At 62.9% G+C, this 20,560-nt stretch overlaps 1 protein-coding gene across 1 annotated transcript; it reads left to right on the forward strand.

Annotated features, from left to right (window-relative positions):
* Positions 1 to 1,761: 1,761 nt before the first annotated feature.
* GALT (galactose-1-phosphate uridylyltransferase) lies at positions 1,762 to 18,232 on the forward strand. Its single transcript, XM_073343350.2, has 11 exons — positions 1,762 to 2,041; positions 3,556 to 3,725; positions 5,131 to 5,206; positions 6,478 to 6,526; positions 7,504 to 7,633; positions 8,869 to 8,925; positions 12,686 to 12,808; positions 13,218 to 13,350; positions 16,461 to 16,544; positions 16,746 to 16,900; positions 17,201 to 18,232. Exons 1-11 carry the CDS (start codon positions 1,966 to 1,968, stop codon positions 17,264 to 17,266), a joined length of 1,119 nt encoding a protein of 372 aa, XP_073199451.1. The 5' UTR covers positions 1,762 to 1,965; the 3' UTR covers positions 17,267 to 18,232.
* Positions 18,233 to 20,560: the final 2,328 nt, after the last annotated feature.

Below are 20,560 nucleotides of genomic sequence, written 5' to 3' on the forward strand. Positions count from 1 at the left end.
CGGGGCCGAGCGGGCACTGGCTCGGAGTGACAGGCCGGGGGCGGGGCCGAGCGGGCACTGGCTCGGAGTGACAGGCCGGGGGCGGGGCCGAGCGGGCACTGGCTCGGTGTGACAGGCCGGGGGCGGGCCGAGCGGGCACTGGCTCGGAGTGACAGGCCGGGGGAGGGGCCGAGCGGGCACTGGCTCGGAGTGACAGGCCGGGGGCGGGGCCGAGCGGGCACTGGCTCGGAGTGACAGGCCGGGGGCGGGGCCGAGCGGGCACTGGCTCGGAGTGACAGGCCGGGGGCGGGGCCGAGCGGGCACTGGCTCGGAGTCACAGGCCGGGGGCGGGGCCGAGCGGGCACTGGCTCGGAGTGACAGGCCGGGGGCGGGGCCGAGCGGGCACTGGCTCGGAGTGACAGGCCGGGGGCGGGGCGGTGACAGGCCGGGGGCGGGGCCGAGCGGAAACTGGCTCGGAGTGACAGACCAGGGGGAGGGGCCGAGCAGGCACTGGCTCGGAGTGACAGGCCGGGGGCGGGGCCGAGCAGGCACTGGCTCGGAGTGACAGACCAGGGGGAGGGGCCGAGCGGGCACTGGCTCGGAGTGACAGACCAGGGGGAGGGGCCGAGCGGGCACTGGCTCGGAGTGACAGGCCGGGGGCGGGGCCGAGCAGGCACTGGCTCGGAGTGACAGACCAGGGGGAGGGGCCGAGCAGGCACTGGCTCGGAGTGACAGGCCGGGGGCGGGGCCGAGCGGGCACTGGCTCGGAGTGACAGGCCGGGGGCGGGGGCCGAGCGGGCACTGGCTCGGAGTGACAGGCCGGGGGCGGGGCCGAGCGGGCACTGGCTCGGAGTGACAGACCAGGGGGAGGGGCCGAGCGGGCACTGGCTCGGAGTGACAGGCCGGGGGCGGGGCCGAGCGGGCACTGGCTCGGAGTGACAGGCCGGGGGCGGGGCGGTGACAGGCCGGGGGCGGGGCCGAGCGGAAACTGGCTCGGAGTGACAGACCAGGGGGAGGGGCCGAGCAGGCACTGGCTCGGAGTGACAGGCCGGGGGCGGGGCCGAGCGGACACTGGCTCGGAGTGACAGACCAGGGGGAGGGGCCGAGCGGGCACTGGCTCGGAGTGACAGGCCGGGGGCGGGGCCGAGCAGGCACTGGCTCGGAGTGACAGGCCGGGGGCGGGGCCGAGCAGGCACTGGCTCGGAGTGACAGGCCGGGGGCGGGGGCCGAGCGGGCACTGGCTCGGAGTGACAGGCCGGGGGCGGGGCCGAGCGGGCACTGGCTCGGAGTGACAGGCCGGGGGCGGGGCGGTGACAGGCCGGGGGCGGGGCTGAGCGGGCACTGGCTCGGAGTGACAGACCAGGGGGAGGGGCCGAGCAGGCACTGGCTCGGAGTGACAGGCCGGGGGCGGGGCCGAGCGGGCACTGGCTCGGAGTGACAGACCAGGGGGAGGGGCCGAGCGGGCACTGGCTCGGAGTGACAGGCCGGGGGCGGGGCCGAGCGGGCACTGGCTCGGAGTGACAGGCCGGGGGCGGGGCCGAGCAGGCACTGGCTCGGAGTGACAGGCCGGGGGCGGGGCCGAGCAGGCACTGGCTCGGAGTGACAGGCCGGGGGCGGGGCCGAGCGGGCACTGGCTCGGAGTGACAGGCCGGGGGCGGGGCCGAGCGGGCACTGGCTCGGAGTGACAGGCCGGGGGCGGGGCGGGGACAGGCCGGGGGCGGGGCCGAGCGGGCACTGGCTCGGAGTGACAGGCCGGGGGCGGGGCGGGGACAGGCCGGGGGCGGGGCTCGTGCGCCGCAGGCCCGGGCGGAGGGTCTCGCCCCTGCCCTGGGGGCTCAGAGCGGCCGCTCCCGGCTCAGCGCGCGGGGGGAGGGAACGTGGCGGCGCGTACGCAGTGACGTACAGCACGTGGTCCCCTTGCTGCGGCCGCCCCTGCAACGGCGGGGGGGTCACGTGAGGTGGAAGCCGCGGCCGGTGCGGGGCCGGATGGAGGCGCGCTCGGAGCCCGCGAGTTCGGGGCCCGGCGAGACGCGGCCGGCGGTCGGGTCCTTCCAGCCCCGCGGTAGGAGCGGGCTCGGCTCGCCCCGCCCCACCCGAGTCCCTCCCCTGGTGCCTGGTCCCCCCACCTCCGCCCCCGCCCTCCGTGGCCCCCCCCCCAGTGCCCGGTCCCCTATCTCCATCCCCCCCGTGGCCTCCCCTCCCCCTGGTGCCCGGTCCCCCCCCGTGGCCCCCTTCCCCCCAGTGCCCGGTCCCCTATCTCCGTCCCCCCCCGTGGTCTCCCCTCCCCCTGGTGCCCGGTCCCCCCCCGTGGCCCCCTTCCCCCCAGTGCCCGGTCCCCTATCTCCGTCCCCCCCCGTGGTCTCCCCTCCCCCTGGTGCCCGGTCCCCCCCCGTGGCCCCCCTCCCCCCAGTGCCCGGTCCCCTATCTCCGTCCCCCCCCGTGGCCTCCCCTCCCCCTGGTGCCCGGTCCCCCCCCGTGGCTCCCCTCCGCCTGGTGCCCGGTCCCCCACCTCCGCCCCCCCCCGTGGCCTCCCCTCCCCCTGGTGCCCGGTCCCCCCCCGTGGCTCCCCTCCGCCTGGTGCCCGGTCCCCCATTGTCGTCCCCCCCCCGTGGCTCCCCTCCGCCTGGTGCCCGGTCCCCCATTGTCCCCCCCCCCCCGTGGCTCCCCTCCGCCTGGTGCCCGGTCCCCCATTGTCCCCCCCCCCGTGGCTCCCCTCCGCCTGGTGCCCGGTCCCCCATTGTCCCCCCCCCCCCGTGGCTCCCCTCCGCCTGGTGCCCGGGCCCCCATTGTCCCCCCCCCCGTGGCTCCCCTCCGCCTGGTGCCCGGGCCCCCATTGTCCCCCCCCCCGTGGCTCCCCTCCGCCTGGTGCCCGGTCCCCCATTGTCCCCCCCCCCGTGGCTCCCCTCCGCCTGGTGCCCGGGCCCCCATTGTCCCCCCCCCCGTGGCTCCCCTCCGCCTGGTGCCCGGTCCCCCATTGTCCCCCCCTCGTGCCCTAACGCCCTCAGCACCTGGCCCCCAAGCTTCCCTAGTGCTTGGCACGCCCCATTCCCCCATCATTCCCCCTAAGTACCTGCCCCCTCCATTCCCCATCGCTCCCCCAGCACCACCATGCCCTCCCCAGTGATGAGTTCCCCATCCCATCTCCCCAGCGTTTCCCCCTAGCTCCTGGGACCCCCAGCCCACCCCCCCCATCATCGTCCCGCAGTGCCCAGGCCCCCCTCTTCCCGGTCTGTTTTTCCAACATTGCTCCCCGACGCTTTTCTCACTGAACAGCAATGGGGAAGGATTTTATTCCCCCCTTAAAACATGAGGTCCTTTGTGTGGAGCAGAGGGGGCTGTGGGAGTAACAGGAGTGAGGCTCAGCTCCTCTGTCAGGTGTTACCCTCGACACCCTCCCCATCTGCCCGTGTGGGCTGGGTCGGTGTCTGGGCCGCGGGGATGTTCAGCACAGACGTATACGGGTCAGTTACTTTTGCTGCAGGTGTTCCTGGGTGGAGGCAATGGCCCCTTAGCAGAGCATTTCCCAGCCCAGCAGGTTCTGCCGCATTCATGCCTCTGACCCCTTCCTCCCCCCAGAGCACCAGCACGTCCGCTACAACCCCCTGCGGGATGACTGGGTGCTGGTGTCCGCCCACCGGATGAGGCGTCCCTGGCAGGGGCAGGTGGAGATACCCCCACGAGAGGACGTCCCTCGCTGTGACCTGTCCAACCCGCTGTGCCCTGGAGCAGCGCGAGCCAACGGGGAGGTACTGGGCCGGGGGGTGGGGGAGTGGAGCTTGGCCCTTGGGGACCTCCCAGGAAGTGAACACCAATGAATGGAGCTGTGCTTGTGTGCGGGAGAAGGGTATCGCTAGCCGGGTTAACAGCTGGGGGCAGAGAGTGGGAGTGACTCGTCCTGGATCACGCAGAGAATCTGGCAGAGCTGAGAATAGAACCCAGGAGTCCTGGCTCCCAGCCCCTGCACTGCTGTAGCCCGCTAGACCCTATTCTGCTCCCAGGGCTGGGAATAGAACCCAGGAGTTCTGGCTCTCAGCCCCAACCTACTAGACTCCACACCTGGCATCTTCTCAGCGGGAGAGCCGTGAGCGTCCATGGGCATTAGCGTCACCGTTGGCATGTCTGACCCCCAGAAGAGAGCTCGTTAGGCTGCTGGCGGATCCCCGTCAAGCATGTTGGAATCTCGGTGTGCTCCTTGATGTGTGTAAATTCCCACCTGTGAAGATTGCCATGTCCCCCAGGCCCGGGCCAGGTGGCTCAGGGGGATGGCTCTGGGACATGGAGCTTTTCCTTCCGAAGGGAAGCCCCGTTGCTCAGCTGTAGCCCTGGAAATGGGCTGGAGGCACCCAGTTTATCCATCCCCTCTAGTTCTCTGCATTTCCCGGTGGTTTGTGGCTGGTCATCTCTTCTCCTCCTCCCCACGCCACCATCTCCTGGGAGCCAGGAATTCCTGCAGAAAGCGCTGCCCTCAGGCCCCTGCTGGGAGCCCCTTGTCAAGGCCAGCAGGGCTTGGGTAGTGCAGGCCCATAGATGGCCCGGAGTGTGTGTGTTTGCGGGGGGAGGGGTGGCCCTAGCCCAGGCTCTGCATGGGCGGGTGGGCCCTGCATGGGAGGGTGTAGCGGGCACTTCTTTCTCTAGGGTGCCCCTTGCTGGCCTGGGAGCCTCCGTGCTGTTCTCTTGAGTCCTCTGGGCTGCACTGAGTGGCGCAGGAAAGCCCAAGCACCAGGCCCAGTGCTGAGCTCAGCTCCTTTGCTCCTGGATTCATGGATGGGGGGGAACAGGTCCCATGTGCAGAGGGAAGGGTGCAGGACCCCCCGCAACCGACTTCCATGGGATCTCTCTCCCTGCCCCCAAACGTGTACGGGGAGCAAAGGAGGTGGCCCCTGAGGCAGCGGAAACAATCCCCTTTGGAGGGGTGTGCCTCACTGCAGTGCATTCTGGGCACCCTTTTCTTCCCCCTCCCCCACACATGGCTCTGATGGACAGTGGCCATGGCAGGAAGGGGCTCCATGCCTGTGAGCTGTGGGTATGCCAGGGTTGTGGGTTAGGATACTCGCAGCTCTGGTGTGGTGTGGACTTGGGGGCTCTGGCTGCCTTCTCTCATGAGCCCTGGGGCCCTGCCCTCATAACCCGCCTCTCATTCTTTTGGTAAAGGTGAATCCGCAGTACACGAGCACGTTTGTCTTCGACAATGACTTCCCAGCACTGCAGCCAGATGCCCCGGAACCCGGTAAGGGCCTCTGAGGTGCTCACCTGCCCCGAGAGCCCAGCCCCTGCAGCCAGCTCCAGAATCTGCAGAGGGTGGTACCAGTGCTCACCTGCCCCGAGAGCCCGGCCCCTGCGGCCAGCCCAGGAACCCGGGCACGCCCCCTGCAGGGCTCACCTGCCCCGAGAGCCCAGCCCCTGCAACCAGCTCCGGAACCCGGGCATGCCCCCTGCAGGGCTCACCTGCCCCGAGAGCCCGGCCCCTGCGGCCAGCCCAGGAACCCGGGCACGCCCCCTGCAGGGCTCACCTGCCCCGAGAGCCCAGCCCCTGCAACCAGCTCCGGAACCCGGGCATGCCCCCTGCAGGGCTCACCTGCCCCGGGAGCCCGGCCCCTGCGGCCAGCTCTGGAACCCGGGCACGCCCCCTGCAGGGCTCACCTGCCCCGAGAGCCCAGCCCCTGCAACCAGCTCCGGAACCCGGGCACACCCCCTGCAGGGCTCACCTGCCCCGGGAGCCCGGCCCCTGCGGCCAGCCCTGGAACCCGGGCACGCCCCCTGCAGGGCTCACCTGCCCCGAGAGCCCAGCCCCTGCAACCAGCTCCGGAACCCGGGCATGCCCCCTGCAGGGCTCACCTGCCCCGAGAGCCCAGCCCCTGCAACCAGCTCCGGAACCCGGGCACGCCCCCTGCAGGGCTCACCTGCCCCGGGAGCCCGGCCCCTGCGGCCAGCCCTGGAACCCGGGCACGCCCCCTGCAGGGCTCACCTGCCCCGGGAGCCCGGCTCCTGCGGCCAGCTCTGGAACCCGGGCACGCCCCCTGCAGGGCTCACCTGCCCCGAGAGCCCAGCCCCTGCAACCAGCTCCGGAACCCGGGCACGCCCCCTGCAGGGCTCACCTGCCCCGAGAGCCCAGCCCCTGCAACCAGCTCCGGAACCCGGGCACGCCCCCTGCAGGGCTCACCTGCCCCGGGAGCCCGGCCCCTGCGGCCAGCCCTGGAACCCGGGCACGCCCCCTGGGGTGCTTGTTGCTGGTGTGGTTGTGTGTGTTGTCTTAGTCGGGGCCTGGGGCTGGAGCTGTGGTTGGGACCGAGGGGCAGTGGTGAAGCTGTGCTGTGTGTGCAGGGGGAGTTCCAAGCTGGCGTAGCAGGAGAAGCTGCGGGTCGGGATTGAGGGGCGTCGGCGGAGCCAGGCAGGCAATGCTTGCGCTGCTCTAGGTTAGGACTGGTGCTGCTCATCCCTGACCTGGGCTGTTCCCACTCACCGTCCATCTCTGGCTCATTCCTCTCTCTCCTTCCCCAGACGCCTGCAGCCACCCCTTGTTCCGAGCAGCATCCGCCCAAGGAGTTTGGTAAATGAAGCCTAAAGGCCTCGGCTGAGGCCATTAATCCCTTAGGGGCCTAACGCCAAATGCGGCACTCGAGCAGAATGAGGGAACAGTGTTATCCCTAGGCTGCTCTGGGGCCCTGCAGCTCGGTAGGCTTTCTAGCTGGCACCAGCCCCAGCCCCCACCCTGCCTGGTTCCCTGCTTCGGATTGGAAGGGACGGCGCTCCGTACGCGGCCTCGGGACATGTGCGGAGCGGGGTGTTCTGTATGGACGCTTTTCTTGCTTTTGGCTTTGGTTCCCCTCCCGGGCACGTGTCCTGTCCACTGTCCCCTCCAGCTGGGTCCTGGCAGGAGAATCACATGATGGTGCCGTCCCCGCAGGGGTTAATGCTGTGGGGCATTTGAAAGCTATTTCCTTCACCCCGAAACCCCTTGCTGGCTCCCAGGTTTCAGCCCTGGCTCTGCCACCATCCGGCTGGTGACCCTGGGCAAGTCACCTGCCCTCTCTGGGCCCTGTTAAATAGGGGCAGTGCTCTGCCCTACCCGCTGCTCCCAGGGTGCGGGAGGGGGGGACATGGGCTTGCGAGGCTGAGCGCATTCACGCTTGCTGAGGATGCAGGTCCCATAGAAACACTGGCAAATAGCCCAGCGTCTCCATCGCTTTGGGTCAGACCCGCTGTTCTGGGTGTGTAGGAACCTGGGGGAGCTGTGAGAGGAGACGGAGACCTGTGATGGGGCCATCCCGGGTGGCGGTGGTGGGGCAGCTCTGTCTCTGTGGCCTGCTCAGTCTGGGGCCTCTCTGCTGAGCTGCCCGGGGTGGGGCTGGGGGCTGAGTGCCAGCTGCAGGGACCGCTTGTTGTGGGGCTAGATTACTGGGGGCGGCTGGGAAAGTGGGGGGGTGGTGGTGGTGGTGACTGGGCTGTAGTGAGGAAGACACCTTCCTCCCCCCCCCCCCCCCCAGGCTCGTGCACTCACAGCCGTCTCTCCCTGCCCTCTCGCAGCAAGGTCTTGTGCTTCCATCCTTGGTCTGACCTGACGCTGCCGCTCATGTCGCTGGCCGAGATCCGGGCAGTGATTGACCAGTGGGCGGAGCTCACGGCGGAGCTGGGCGCTTCCTATCCCTGGGTGCAGGTCAGTGCCTCCCCCCTCCTCTCCAATGGGGTGGTGGGGAAAGGTCCTGCAGGGGTGCAGCATGGGCAGCGGCAGGCCAACCCCCCCGTAGACGCATTGCACCCTCTAGGGGTGGGTGAGGGGAATGCAGGCTCCGGGCACATGCGTATAGGCTTGGGGGGGATCAGACAGCTGGCAGCTCCTCACACCAAGCCGCAAGCTGTGACGTGCCCGGATATGTGTGTCTCTGAGTGGCATTCGGTGCTCTCCGCCTGCTGCAGGGGGTTAGTTTCTGAACGACTTTCCTCCAACGTGGGGCAAGGGTCTGCGTAGCTAGGGAGTGCTGTCACCGTTATGTGGGCTCTAGCAGTGAGAAGCCAGGATTCCTGGGTTCTAGTCCACTGGCTCACCTGTGTGACGGCTCTGTGCCTCGGTAGCCGTACCTGTGAAATCGGGAGAATGACCCACACCTTCCCAGGGCATGGTTGTGAGGCCAAATCTATTAACGCTGGTGCAGCATCGCGTGCTGCTGAGAGCCACTAGACGTGCAAAATGGTAGTGGGCGTGTTATGAGCCTCTCCTGCCCCTGCTGTGCCCCTTACCGTTCCCCACCTGCCCCCCATGGTCTGTGCTGGGCAGATTGTCTGCGACGTCACCAGTTTTGTATCCCAGCCAGAGTGGTGCTGCCATCGAGTTGTGCCTAACGGTCTGGAGAGCCAGACCAAGCTTCCTCCCAGTTCTCTGGGTCCTCACTGATTCACTGGTGAGCGGGTCTCTGAGCCCCCTCGCTCCCAGCCTGAGACTTTCCCCGTGCTGCTAGACCACTGCCTTTGGCTCAGGGCTCCCCTCTCCATTGGTCATGTGCGCTCCCAGGGTCTAAGGAGAGAACCTTCCTCTCCCCGTGTGGAAGAGTCTGATCTAGAGCAAAGGGATTCTGCAGTGCACCCACTGAGCTTGGTTGGCCTCCTTCCCCATCCACTTGGGGTCTCGGAGTCTCGCTACATCTGTGCATTGAACCGCTCCGCCCAGAGGCCGGTCACTGTCACTATCACCCCCCAAGTGGTTGATAGGGAAACTGAGGCACAGAGCAGGTGAGTGACTTGCAAAGGCCTTTCAGGGGCAGAGGTGGGAATAGGACCATGGAGTCCAGATTCTCAGGGCAGTGCTCCAACTGCTAGGCTGTGCTTCCTTGCCAGCAGCTGCCGACAGCTGACATTAGAATAGTCCCGAGAGCTTCTTTTCCCTTCTCTCTGCAGATATTTGAGAACAAAGGGGCCATGATGGGCTGCTCCAACCCTCACCCTCATTGCCAGGTAAGGGAACCAGCTGCTCGCACCCCGGGGACTGTGCCATGGGTGGGTGTGTTGTGTTATGGGGAGGGGAAGGGGTGTCCCAGCACCCTCCTGCTCCTCCCTTGATCTTCTCTGAAAAGTGACTCTTGTGAGCCCTGCTGGCAGAGCCCCCAGCTTTGCAATGTTCAAATTGCTCCTGTGGCATCTCCTTCAACAAATGAGTGTTTAAACCTCTCCCTCGCGACATCTGAGCTGTCCAGACAGCAACGCAGGGCTAGCCATGGAGTCTGAATCCTAACGCATGTCTGCCTCCTTGCCCCCCGATGCTTTCCATTTCCTCAGGTCTGGTCAGTTCTCACTTGGCAGTCAAGTCCATCATCTAGGGCCCTGATGCTGCAGTTGGGCTGGTGGAGGGTTGACCTCACCCTGGTATCTGATTGCAGCTCCTCTGCACAGGGACCTGCCTCCTGCCTGGGGTGTGGGCTGAGCGTTGTGTCGGGGGTGCCGTTTTGCACAGCCACTTTCCTGACTAGATTTTGCTTCAGCCTCTCCCTCCCACTGAGAGCCAGAGGTGACAGCACTGAGCTGAGCACTGGGGTGTGGGCTGAGCACTGAGCACCTGGGTGGGCAGGGAAACTGACTAGCTGCCAAGTGAAACTGATTATTGCCATCTCCCTGTCCAAACCCAGGGCAGGGCGAAAAGAAAAGGGCCAGCATCACCAGTGCGAAGTGAACCAGACTCGGGATTCCCTCAGCCTCCTTGGTCCCAGGCGCTGACAGCCCAGCCGAGGGACTGCCCTAATCTCACTCGTACAATCCTCTCAGTGTTCCTTCTGATATGGGAGCTGCTTAGTGCACCCTATTGGGTCAGGGTTAAGATTGGGTGGCCCATAAATGCACCTTCCCATTTGTTCCTCCTAAACTGTCTGGCTGCCCGGGTAACTTTTTGTGGGTTGATCCCTACCCAGTGTAGATCTTGACTTAGCTAACTTGACTTCAAAGGGGCATGCCTCTTCGTGCCAGCTGAAGATCTGGCCTTGTATGTGGGCCCCGGGTTATGTTACCCTCCCACAAAACATGCCGATTCTCCCTGTTCTGTTTTGTTTGGCGGAAGGGGGGACAGCTGTAGCGGTAACTAGAAAGGAGTTAATAGAACTTCATAGCCACTGCGAGGGACCCTACAATGATGAAACCCTGGAAGTGCACACAGTTGCTGGTTGAAAGCACACCTTGTGCAAAGCAAACGGAGGGGAGACCAAATGCCTTGTAAAAATCTAAAACCTCTTCGCTGTCCATCTTCAAAAAATACTTTTCTCATTGAGAGCAACTCCCTTCTCTCCCATTCCTCCCCCCCAGTCTTTTCTAATCTGGGAAATGTTACGGGTGCATTTATACTTCACGATGAGGCTTATTGTATGTTTTCCGCTGTTTAGCCTCAGCCTTTGTGGATCACAATTTCACCATCAGGTGGCAGCATAAACCTGCAACTGGCTTCTTCTCCTGGCCGTTCCAGGTTCTGCTTTTTCTGAGCAACCTCCCCAGTCCATCCCTCCCCCAACCTTGTGCCTGTGGTGGGAGGTGGGGAGGCTGCTGCCGAATAGAGCGGTTTGAGGGGGGGGATTGTACCATCCGCTTGGGAGCATTTTAAGTGGGGAGCATGTGAAGCGATCCTTCCTGGTGCTCCCAGAGAGCTGCTGAGGCCTCCGCCCTCGGGATACAGCTGGGAGCGAAAGGCCCTTTAGCTTCCAAAGCTGTCTCTCCGGCTCTGGCTAGCATCAGCCTTTAGTGTAGCCCTGCCAGCTATTGCAGGGGCAGGGTGGGCTTTCCTGCCCCCCCCACCTCCCTGGGGGGGCCCACTGCTAGCCCACAGGTGCCACCTTCTGCCTCAGCCCTCCCTGTGGAGCTGCTTCCCAGCTGGGAACTCAGCCCCGCACTAGCTGTGTGGGGAGAGACTTCTGGAGCTCCACCCTGGTGACTCTCCGGGGGTATGGGATGTGCCATCTGCATCTGCCCAGGGAGCCAGCGGAGTGTACCCATGAGGAATGGTGATGCCAGCTCCCTAGACTGGGGAGAGTGCCCAGGGAAACCCATTAACCACTGTAGGGTCTGCTGTAATCTGTTCCCCGGTGCCCTCAGTCCTCCAGGGGCAGGACGCCTAAAGGGCCTGTTGCTGGTCAGGTGTCCACTGCAGCCCTGCCTGCCAAACGGCATCTAAAGATCCCACCTCAGGCTCCACTGTGCGCATAGAAATCCCCCAGTTACAGCCCCCAAGCAGGGTTCACGCCGGGCTGCTGAGATGCTCCCTGCAGCTCTGGCTGGCTGCAGTTCAGCACAGGTGGGTGTCGGGCACCCCCTGAATGCTATAGCAATGGGCACCCAGTATAGAAAGGGGCACGGAATGGGGGGAGCTTTTCTGTCTCCCGTGCAGGAACCACCCAGTCCCGAGGGGCTGGGCCCAGCTGAGTAGCCGGCTCCTGGATCTCCCATCCTCAGACGTGTTGTGCCCAGTGACTCGGGTGAAATGCTGAGAGGGGGACTGTCTGTGGGGAGGGCCTCGGGGCTGGGGCTGTGGAGTTTGTTCGGGGCTTGGCTTCTTCTTACCTGGTGATGAGCTGGAGGGAGACCAGGGAAAAGCCATCGATCAATGGGGCTGATTTGAGGGGGTTGGGAGGAGAATCTGCTAGGCTTGGCCGCGTGACATCTCGGGGAGCATCTGTCACACAGACATCCAGGAGTGGCAGGGCGTGGGGCCTGTCATGGGAAGGTGCCAGCGAGACACTTGCAGAGCTCAGTCTTATCGAAGGGAAGGATATGGGCTGGCTGGCTTGTGGTCTGTGAGTGCCTGCGCAGGAGATGATTTATTGTAGCAGAGCCTCCTTTATCCGAGTCAAAGGCAGAACAAGATCCAGGGGCTGGAAGCTGACCTCTAGGAGTGAGGAGTCACATGCTCTTGGGCTGGACGTGGGGATCTCTGGGTGGGGCTCTCCGGCCTGGGTTATGCGGGAGGTCCGAACAGATGATCACAGCGGTTGTTGTGGCCCCAACATCTGACTCTAGTTTCTGAGGATTCCTAGGGGACAGCGCAGAGGGACCGGCTGAGATTTAGAGAGAGGAAGTTGAGGCTGATCTCAGGAAAAACATTCCCTGCAGTGAGCGGGGTCAGGTTGGGGAATGGTCCCTGTCCTGCCCGCCGGGTGGGAGCGCCGTCTCGAGACATCTAAACTAGGTGGATTGAAGCCCTGGGGGAGGGGCTGTTCTGAGACCGCTCAGCTGTTCCCCCGCCCCCAGCTGTGTGCCATGGGGATGCTGTCGGTCCCACCCGATGGCTGTGGCAGGGGTTGGTGGGTCTCCACCTTGCAGAACCCACCATCAGGGCACGCGCTGACTGGCCCCCTTGGTGGCCGTGAGGCCAGGGAAGGGATGGGCCCTGGAGATGAGGCAGGTGGGGGAGGAGCTGGGCTCGATTCCTTGCTGAGACGTGCCATCCCTGTCTGTCGGCCCATGCGGGGCTGGGGGGGATCACAGAATCAGAAAGGGGACTCTGCCGTACACGGGGAGCGGGAGCGGGTAGGGAAATAGCAGGGCACCAGGTGCTCAGCCCTGTTCTTGCCAGTAGGTGGCGCTCTGGTACCACAGCTGGGGGCCTCTGCTGTCCCCACTGGCGCCCGCTGCGTGGAGCACAGCTGCACCATGCAGACCCACCCATCGCTTCACACTGTCCCCGCGGGGTATCTCAGCTGCTCCCCTTCAGCGACTGCTTCTCTCCTGCCCCCCCCCCCAGGTCTGGGCCAGTAACTTCCTCCCCAACGAAGCCCGGCTGGAGGACCGGACACAGCGGCAGCACCTACAGGAGCGCGGCGTGCCCATGCTGTTGGAGTACGCCCGGCTGGAGGCCCAGAGGAAGGTAGCCGCCTGTGGGCAGGGGCGTTGGCTCTGTCTGGGGGTGGTCATGGCTCCCCCCGGGAGGCAACAGGGAGGGGACCAGCTCCAGATCCTGCTGGGGCCAGGTCTGGACTCCTTTTAAGCAAGGCCCCTTCTCCTAAGATTAGCTTCTTTCTGTAATGGGGCTCAGAGAGCTCGATGTTTGTGTGAGACCCTCTTGCAAAAGGATGTGCAGGGAGCTCAAAGCACCTGCCACTGCTGCCATGTGAGGGAGATCTGCCCTAGCTTGCATGGCAGAGACCTGCGGCCTGGGAGCACCCCTGGGTCCTGCCCCCCGCTTCACTGTGTCTGGGCAGGGCTGGCAGGACTAGCCCCCCCTCCCAGTGTGGAGGGCTTTGCAGCCCTTCAGCATGGTGCTCTGTCCCCTGCAGGAGCGGCTGGTGGTGGAGAACGCGGACTGGCTGGTGGTGGTCCCCTATTGGGCCGTGTGGCCTTTCCAGACCCTGCTCCTGCCCCGCCGTCACATCTGCCGCCTCCAGGAGCTCAGCGACAGCGAAAGGGATAGTAAGTGGCTGCCCGCTCCTGGCCCTGGGCGGAAATGTCCTCCCTCTGCCCCAGCTGCATGCTCTGCTCTGGAGCCAGCTGCTGCATGCGTCCACCCCTGCTCCATGGACCATGGGGAGGAGCCTGGAGCGGGGGTAGAATGTCCTCTGGCCCCGCCTCCCAGCTGCTCTCACCCACGCCTGCCATGCTCCAGCTGGGGGCGAGAGGCAGGGCTTGGACCTTAAACCTTCCCCACTGATTAGCCCACTGGCCCATCCTTCACCAAAAGTCTTTGTTCAGTGGCTGAGAAGCAGCTTGAGGCATCTGTTTCTTGTGGCTAACAGCAGAACAAGGAATCAGAGAATGGCACGGTGCCTAACACCAGGAGCTGGGACTCTGGGTTCTTTTCCTGGCTCTGACACCAGGCAAGGAAATCTAGCTTTTCCTGCCTCAGTTTCCCCATCTGTAGAATAGGGGTAATGATGCTGCCCTGCCTGGCAGGCAGCTGTTAGGTGTCATGGTTTGTAAATTGCTTTGAGCCCCGCGAATGCGGGGGTCAGATGTGGGGGTGGGAAGAAGTTGTTACACTCAAGCTCTACCCACTTTGGATGCCTGAATGAGAGTGTTTATAGCCTATTATGAAAATCTGCACAATGCGACCCTCCCCTTTCTTGTGTGCTCTGATCAGCAATGAGAGTTAATCATATGAACATGTAATGTCATCATTCCACTTCAGAGGGAACACCCGACTGAGATGAGTGGGGACAGCTTGCACATCTCAGAGCCGTTGTTTCAGGCTGTCCGCAGACTCGGGCAGATGTGCTGCAGTGGGCTGTGTTTCTCATTCATAAAGAGACCAGAGCGTTACTGCGCTCTCCAGAGTCTCAAAGGCAGCTGCTAGGGGAGTCCGCTTCAGTCCCGTCCCATCCTCGCTTGGAGGCAGCCGGAGCTTTAAAGGTTCCTGGGAAATGCTGGATTTGCAATGCAGGCAGCGTGCCTGTCTCTCATACCAGCTCCAGTCACTGCTTCCCATTGTCCCACCCACCCCCCGCTTTGACTGCTGGTGGATTGCAGGGTCCCCAGCCCCCGTTCCCATTTCCTTCTCTTGCACTGTATGAAATCAGAAGTGGGGGTTCTGGAGCGTGGCGGAGCAGCTCCGGCTGTGTGCCCAGCACGAGGGATTGGAGGGCAGCTCTTTGTTGTTCAGTTCCCCAGGTGCTCTGTGCTGAGCTGGGCTCAGGATGTGGGGGTGCTGGGAGGCTGAGTCCCGCATGCTTGTCCCTGCATGGTGCCATGCCACTCATGCGAAGCTTCCAGAGCCAGGCTTGGGCTGGTGCTTGGTGTGTCCCGCAACTCCCTGACAGTAAGGAATAAACTTGGGCGTCCTGCCTGCCTGCCCTATGTTCGGCCCACTAGGCTGGGAGGTGGGGGCGGCCGACGCTGTGCTGAGGTCAGGTGGCTCGGTATGCGAGGCACAAGCTTTCCCAACAGGTCCTGGGGCTCTGGGAAGTTTGCAGATGTCACACAGACTGGGGTTGAGGTGAATAATGAAAAGGGCAGGTCCCTGATACAGAGCCATCTGAATCGCTTGGTAAACTGGGCACAAGCAAACAATGTGCTTACGTTTTAATAGGGCTTAGGGCTAAATGGAAATGAATCCATCTAGGACTAAAGAATGCAGGCCACGCTTGCAGGATATGGGACTCTCTACTGGGAAGCGGTGAAGCTAAAGAAGATTGGGGGCTGATGGTGGATAATCAGTTGCATGTGAGCTCCCAGTGCGACACCATGGCCGAACAAGCTAGCGCGATCCCGGGATGCATAAATCGGAATCTCAAGTAGGAGTAGAGAAGTAATTTTACATCTGTACCTGGCACTGGTGCAACCGGTGCTGGAATCCTGTGCCCAGGTCTGGTGCCCACAATCCAAGAAGGATGTTGATAAATTGCAGAGGGTTCAGAGAAGAGCCACAAGAACGATTAAAGGACTGGAAAACCTGCCTGAGAGTGACATGTGACTCTCAGAGCTCAGTCTTTTTAGCTGAACAAAGAGAGGGTTAAGGGGTGACTTGATTATAACCTATAGGTAACTACACTGGGAGCAAATATTTAACAATGGACTCGTCAGTCTAGCAGAGGAAGGTCTAACATAATGTAATGGCTGGAAGTTGAAGCGAGACAAATTCAGACTGGAAATAAAGGCGTAAATTTTTAACAATGAGGGCAATTAACCATTAGAACAATTTAGCCAGGGTCATGGTAGGTTCTCCATCACTGACAATTTTAAAATCAAAACTGGGTATTTTTCCAAAATATCTGCTTCAGGGTTTATTACGGGGCAGTTCCAGGTTTGTGTTCCACAGGAGGGCAGACTAGATGATCGCAATCTGGCCTTGGATTCTGGGAAAGCACTGGGATGGGGCAGGGGCACTGCCTGGCCCCCAGTGAACAAGGGGTTAATCTCAGGGCAGATTCCCCTGTCCCAGAGGCACTAGGGAAGGCGTGGCTGTGCAGAGGAGGGTTGTGGTTTGGGGTCCACCCCAGAGGCACTGGAGCAGTTTGAACCAGGGGTTAGGTTGGTGGGTGGGAAGGGAGGATGAGCAGCGTTCCCTTCTCAAGCAGTGCCAGGGTGAGGTGTTCTCTGTATCCAGCCAATCGGTGACATGATCCCTCTTCTCCCTTGCAAGCTCTGCCCAGCAGTGAAGTAGTTAAGGGCATTGGTGGTCGCATTGTCGTTAGGTTCCAGAGTCGACACTCGCTGTGTCCCATAAGGGCAAGGCCCCAGTTTGTGTTTCCATAGCTGCGACCCAAACTGGCCCAGCCCGGGGGTGGGCGCCCAGCCCGAGGTGTCAGACTGCTGTGAGCTCTGGCTTGGAACGTGAGTTCTGGAGAGCTTCCCCCTTGCTGACTGGGTCGCTGCCAGGGCACTGAGCTGCCTCGCAGGCGGGCGTGAGATTCTGCCCGTGGCCAGATGCGACCCAGGGAAGAGTTTTTGTGCTTTTCCTCTGAAAGCTTTGCCCCCCCGTCTGCGCCAGGGACCCTCCTGTTATCTGTGCCACCACACGGGCCAAGGGCTTGCGGGCGGGTTGGATTAGGGCTGGTGACAGATCACTCGCTGTCCTTGTGTTGCAGGTCTGGCTTCAATCATGAAAAGGCTTCTCACCAAGTACGACAACCTCTTTGAGGTTTCCTTCCCCTACTCCATGGGCTGGCATGGTACGTGGCTGGGGGGTGGGGGGGCCGGGGAGGTGAGTGCTGGGCGAGTCAGGGCACCGGGTGGCTCAGGAGATTGGCATGTGGGGTTGACGGTTCAAATCCAGCCCCTGCCGGTCACGGTGGCTGCTCGGGGGGCCATGTGAGCAGAGTCTCAGTCCTGTGATCGGTACCTGGAATCGTTGCTGGGCTTGTGTCTGGCAGGTGCCCCCACGGGGCCTCACTTGGGAGAAGACTGTGGGCACTGGCAGCTTCACGCCCACTACTACCCGCCCCTCCTCCGCTCGGCCACTGTCCGCAAGTTCATGGTGGGCTACGAGATGCTAGCCCAGGCTCAGCGGGACCTGACGCCGGAGCAGGTGAGCGGCACGAGCCCTGGATCGGGGGCAGGGTGTTCTCGGGAGCGGGCTCTGTTAGGAGTGGCCTAGGCTGGGCACCCAGGGGCGGGTGTGGGGCTGCAGGCTGGGAGTTTACCCCCCGAAGGGTGGGCTGTGGCGTAGGGGTTTGGTGCCCCCAATAGGCCGTGCTTCTGAACTGCAGGAATCAGCCCCCGATTTCTTTGCCCGTCCAGTTGGAGCAGCCACGTGGGGCCTTGGTGCCGGTTCTAGTGCCCTCGGCTCCCTGCTGAAGTCTCACCCGTGCTCTCCCTTTCCCCACAGGCCGCTGAGCGCCTGAGGGCTCTGCCCGAGGAGCATCACAGGGTGAGGCCACGGGAGGCAGCGTGACGAGCCGCGTCACACAAGGAGGGGAGCTGGCACATTGCAGAGGGGGCCGCCGGCCGCACACCGGAACTCAGTTACTTTGTTTTTCTGACCAGCGGGAATTGGGCTGGGGGGGATCTTCTCTGCAGCTGGAGGCGCTGGTGGGCAGAGCACGGTGGAGTCTGTTCGACAGGCCACTTTACGGGCAATGATAGTCACCACTCAAGGTGAGGCTGAGACCTGCAAACTTGTGAGCCAGTTGGAAAGTTCTGCAGGTCTCAGAAGGCATCCGAGTCTGCCCCTTGTAGAGGAGCAACCAGTACAGGTCCCACTGGCTTCGCTTCCCGTCCCATCCCCCGTGCGCTCGCTGGAGGTGGCATTTCGGAGCCCAGGGCCCTGGCTCCTAGGGTGGGTGACTGGCTGTGTGAGCTCCCCACAGCCTCAGAGCTGGGTCTCTGGGGGCTGTCACCCCATGGGAGCTCCCAGGCTGCAGCGGGTGGAGAGCTGCTGTCAGCCTACTGTGTCAGCAGTGGGGCGCGCTGTGGCATATACTGAAAGGGTGCTCCGGAGGGCTCAGGGAGTGATGTCACCCAGTAACCCCTGTGGGCTCCTGGCTCCTATGTGCATCAGCAAGGGGCCTGGTTCTGGCTTGTGGGAGGCAGGGGCGTGGCGGGAAGTGGTCCAGAGTCCCTGGGCCTGCTGCTGAGGGACAAATTCTCTGTAGCTTTTTTAAGCTCTTGATGCCCACAGTTCCAGCCCCACACATGCCAACCCCAGGGCCAGCCCCTACCCCACTGGTGGGCTCAGAGAGCCCGATGTATGATGGGGTTTAGCTCCTCACTCCCACCCTTTGCCCCTGCCGCCCACCTGCCATTGTGCGCCATGGCCAGCGGCTGCTTGCTCGCCTGCTGCCTCTCACCAGCTCTCCACGGAGCTGCCTGTGGGCGCTTGGCTTTTCACTCGCTTCAATAAACCCTAAAACCAAAGCAATGCTGCCTCATGCTGGTTTGGAGCTCAGGGGCCAGATCTCAGCCGCTGTAACTCCCTGGAGCTCTCCGGGGGTATATGCCAGCTGAGGTTCTGGCCCAGAGCGTCTGGGGCTGCGGGGTGGGGGCTGTACGTGTCTCGCTGCCTGGGGGCAGGCAGCCAGCAGGTGCAGCGCCCTCCAGAGCCGTCTCCCCCTCGAGTGTGCGAGGTGTGAAGAGCACTCTAGTTCGATTGCTCTCGCGCTATGTCTCCAGCACCCCTGCCCTGCCGGTGCCAGGACCCAGCCCCTCGTGGGAGGTGCAGGCAGGGAATCCTGCAGGGCCTGTCTGGCTGAGCTGTTGTACCCCGGCATTCACGTGGCCAAGGCTCAGCCCGGCCGGGGGTTTCGGCTGCCCCTGCTGCTCAGATCATGCCCCCTATTACTGCTGCCTACGCGTCTCCCTCCCCACCCTTCCAGCCAGCCGATCCCTATTTTTCAAGTGGGTAAACTGAGGAGGAGCCGCCTCCTTCCGTTCTCTGTCCTTCTGATTCTGACAGCATTTGTGTACTGCGCTGTGACAGTGGCCGCCCCCTCCGCCCCCAGGGGCACTAGAGCACATTGCATTGACCTTCCGCCCACCCCCCCCCAGTGGTGCCAGGGGGCACTACATTGACCCCCCCAGCAACACTAGGGCATGCTGCGCTGACCTTCTCCCCCCACCCCCCGGGGCTCTAGGGGCCACTGCACTGATGATTGCCCCCCAGCAGCACTAGGGGGCGCTGTGCTGACGATCCCCAGCACTAGGGGGCGGTGCGCTGATGATCTCTTCTCCCCCCTCCTCCCCCCCAAGCGATGCTAAGGGCCGTGCACTGAGGACACCCCTGGCCTGATAGGGGGCACGGTACTGACGATGCCCCAGCGCTGCGACGCAGAAGGGACATCTTCCAGAGGAGAGGGACACTTGTTAGCTCCCCCATCTTGCCCACCCTCCTCCCCCACTAAGCCCGCTCGGCTGAGCTCCAACATTTTTCTTCAGTCCCTGTCCCTTCAGTCTCTCTCGCTCTGCATCTAAATAGTCACATTTATTTTTCAAGGCCCCCCCCCATTAATGTGTGTGCTGCCAAGGCCACGGGGATTCCCTGCATGGCAGGAGCAGATCCCTCGCGAGGAAACACTCCAGGGAAGAACCATGGTCTGCGTTCAGTCCCAGGAGCCCCGTTCCCTGCAGTGAGTGCCCAGCGCTGCAACTGCCTCACCACGTGACCTTGGAAAAGTCCAGTGCAGCGTTGTGGGTGGCCTAATTTGCTTAGCATGGCGAAGAATGCAAAGACGTTTGAGTGCACGAGGGGGATGTGGAGACTCGTACGGAAATGCAGCTCTGTCGTTTTAGAAATCAATGCGGTGGCCTCCCCTGGGAAGCTGTGCCGGTCTGGGCACCCCAGCTCGTAGGGTCACAGGCAGGGGATGAGAATGATTACAGGCCTGGGGAGGCTTCAGGATGAGGGGAGCCTGGACGGACTGGGATCAGGTACTTTAGAGAGGGGATAAGTAAGAGGGGAGGTGACAGACACAAAGTAAGGCCTGGGAGAGAGAAGGGAGGCCTGGCTCGGCTATTCACCGACCCCAGAGCACACGAAGCAGGGGATGGTCAATAAACTGAAAAGCAGCACAATGCAGGGTTAACTTGTGGGACTCACTGTCACTAGATATCACTGCGGCTGAGGGCTTAGCAGGCATTTACATGGCTGGAGCAAGGACCCTGAGGATTTAAAAACAAACACAAATCCCAATAGCTTTTGCAACGGATCTGAATGTTCCTATCTCAGGGCATGACCTAGCCTCTAACTAATAGGGTTGGAGGAGAATCCCCCTAGGGCCGGCTTATCCCATAAGGGGCTGGGGAGGGGGGTGTCTTGCATCTTTCTCAGAAGCACCTGGTGCAGAGTCGGGATCCCGGGCTAGAGGGTTCTAGCACTTCGAACGTCAGCTGTGAGATGGCAAGAACAGGGTGAGCCCAGCTCAGTCGCACACGCCCAGGGCTGTGACAGCCGCAGGTGGAAGGTGCTGCTATGTGGGCAGACGATTCTTGCCGTAGCTCTGGCTTTTCCTCATGAGTTCTGTAATTATCACAAGAGAAACTTCCTGCATCTCTAGAACGAGACCTGTGTTATTGTAAAGTATGTAATTGGTCTCCTGGGGGCTGGACGGAGGCTCCGAGCGAGTAAATGTTCTCCCTGTCAGGAATAATTTGCTACCTACCAGTAAATGATTTGTGGGAGGTGTTTTCTCCCCAGGTCCATGTGTCAGGACTGCAACGTGCATGGAGAGGGCCTGGAGACAGATTGGCCTTG

The sequence above is a fragment of the Lepidochelys kempii genome, chromosome 5, assembly GCF_965140285.1.
Source record: "Lepidochelys kempii isolate rLepKem1 chromosome 5, rLepKem1.hap1, whole genome shotgun sequence".
NCBI lineage: Eukaryota > Metazoa > Chordata > Testudines > Cheloniidae > Lepidochelys > Lepidochelys kempii.

What these genes read in the sequence shown, in the direction of transcription:
- GALT (XM_073343350.2), top strand. Translation starts at nt 1,966, where the DNA reads ATGGAGGCGCGCTCGGAGCCCGCGAGTTCGGGGCCCGGCGAGACGCGG. An exon ending in CGGGTCCTTCCAGCCCCGCG is followed by an intron (nt 2,042 to 3,555) that starts GTAGGAGCGGGC and finishes TCCTCCCCCCAG; the next exon opens with AGCACCAGCACGTCCGCTAC. An exon ending in GGGACCTGACGCCGGAGCAG is followed by an intron (nt 16,901 to 17,200) that starts GTGAGCGGCACG and finishes CTTTCCCCACAG; the next exon opens with GCCGCTGAGCGCCTGAGGGC.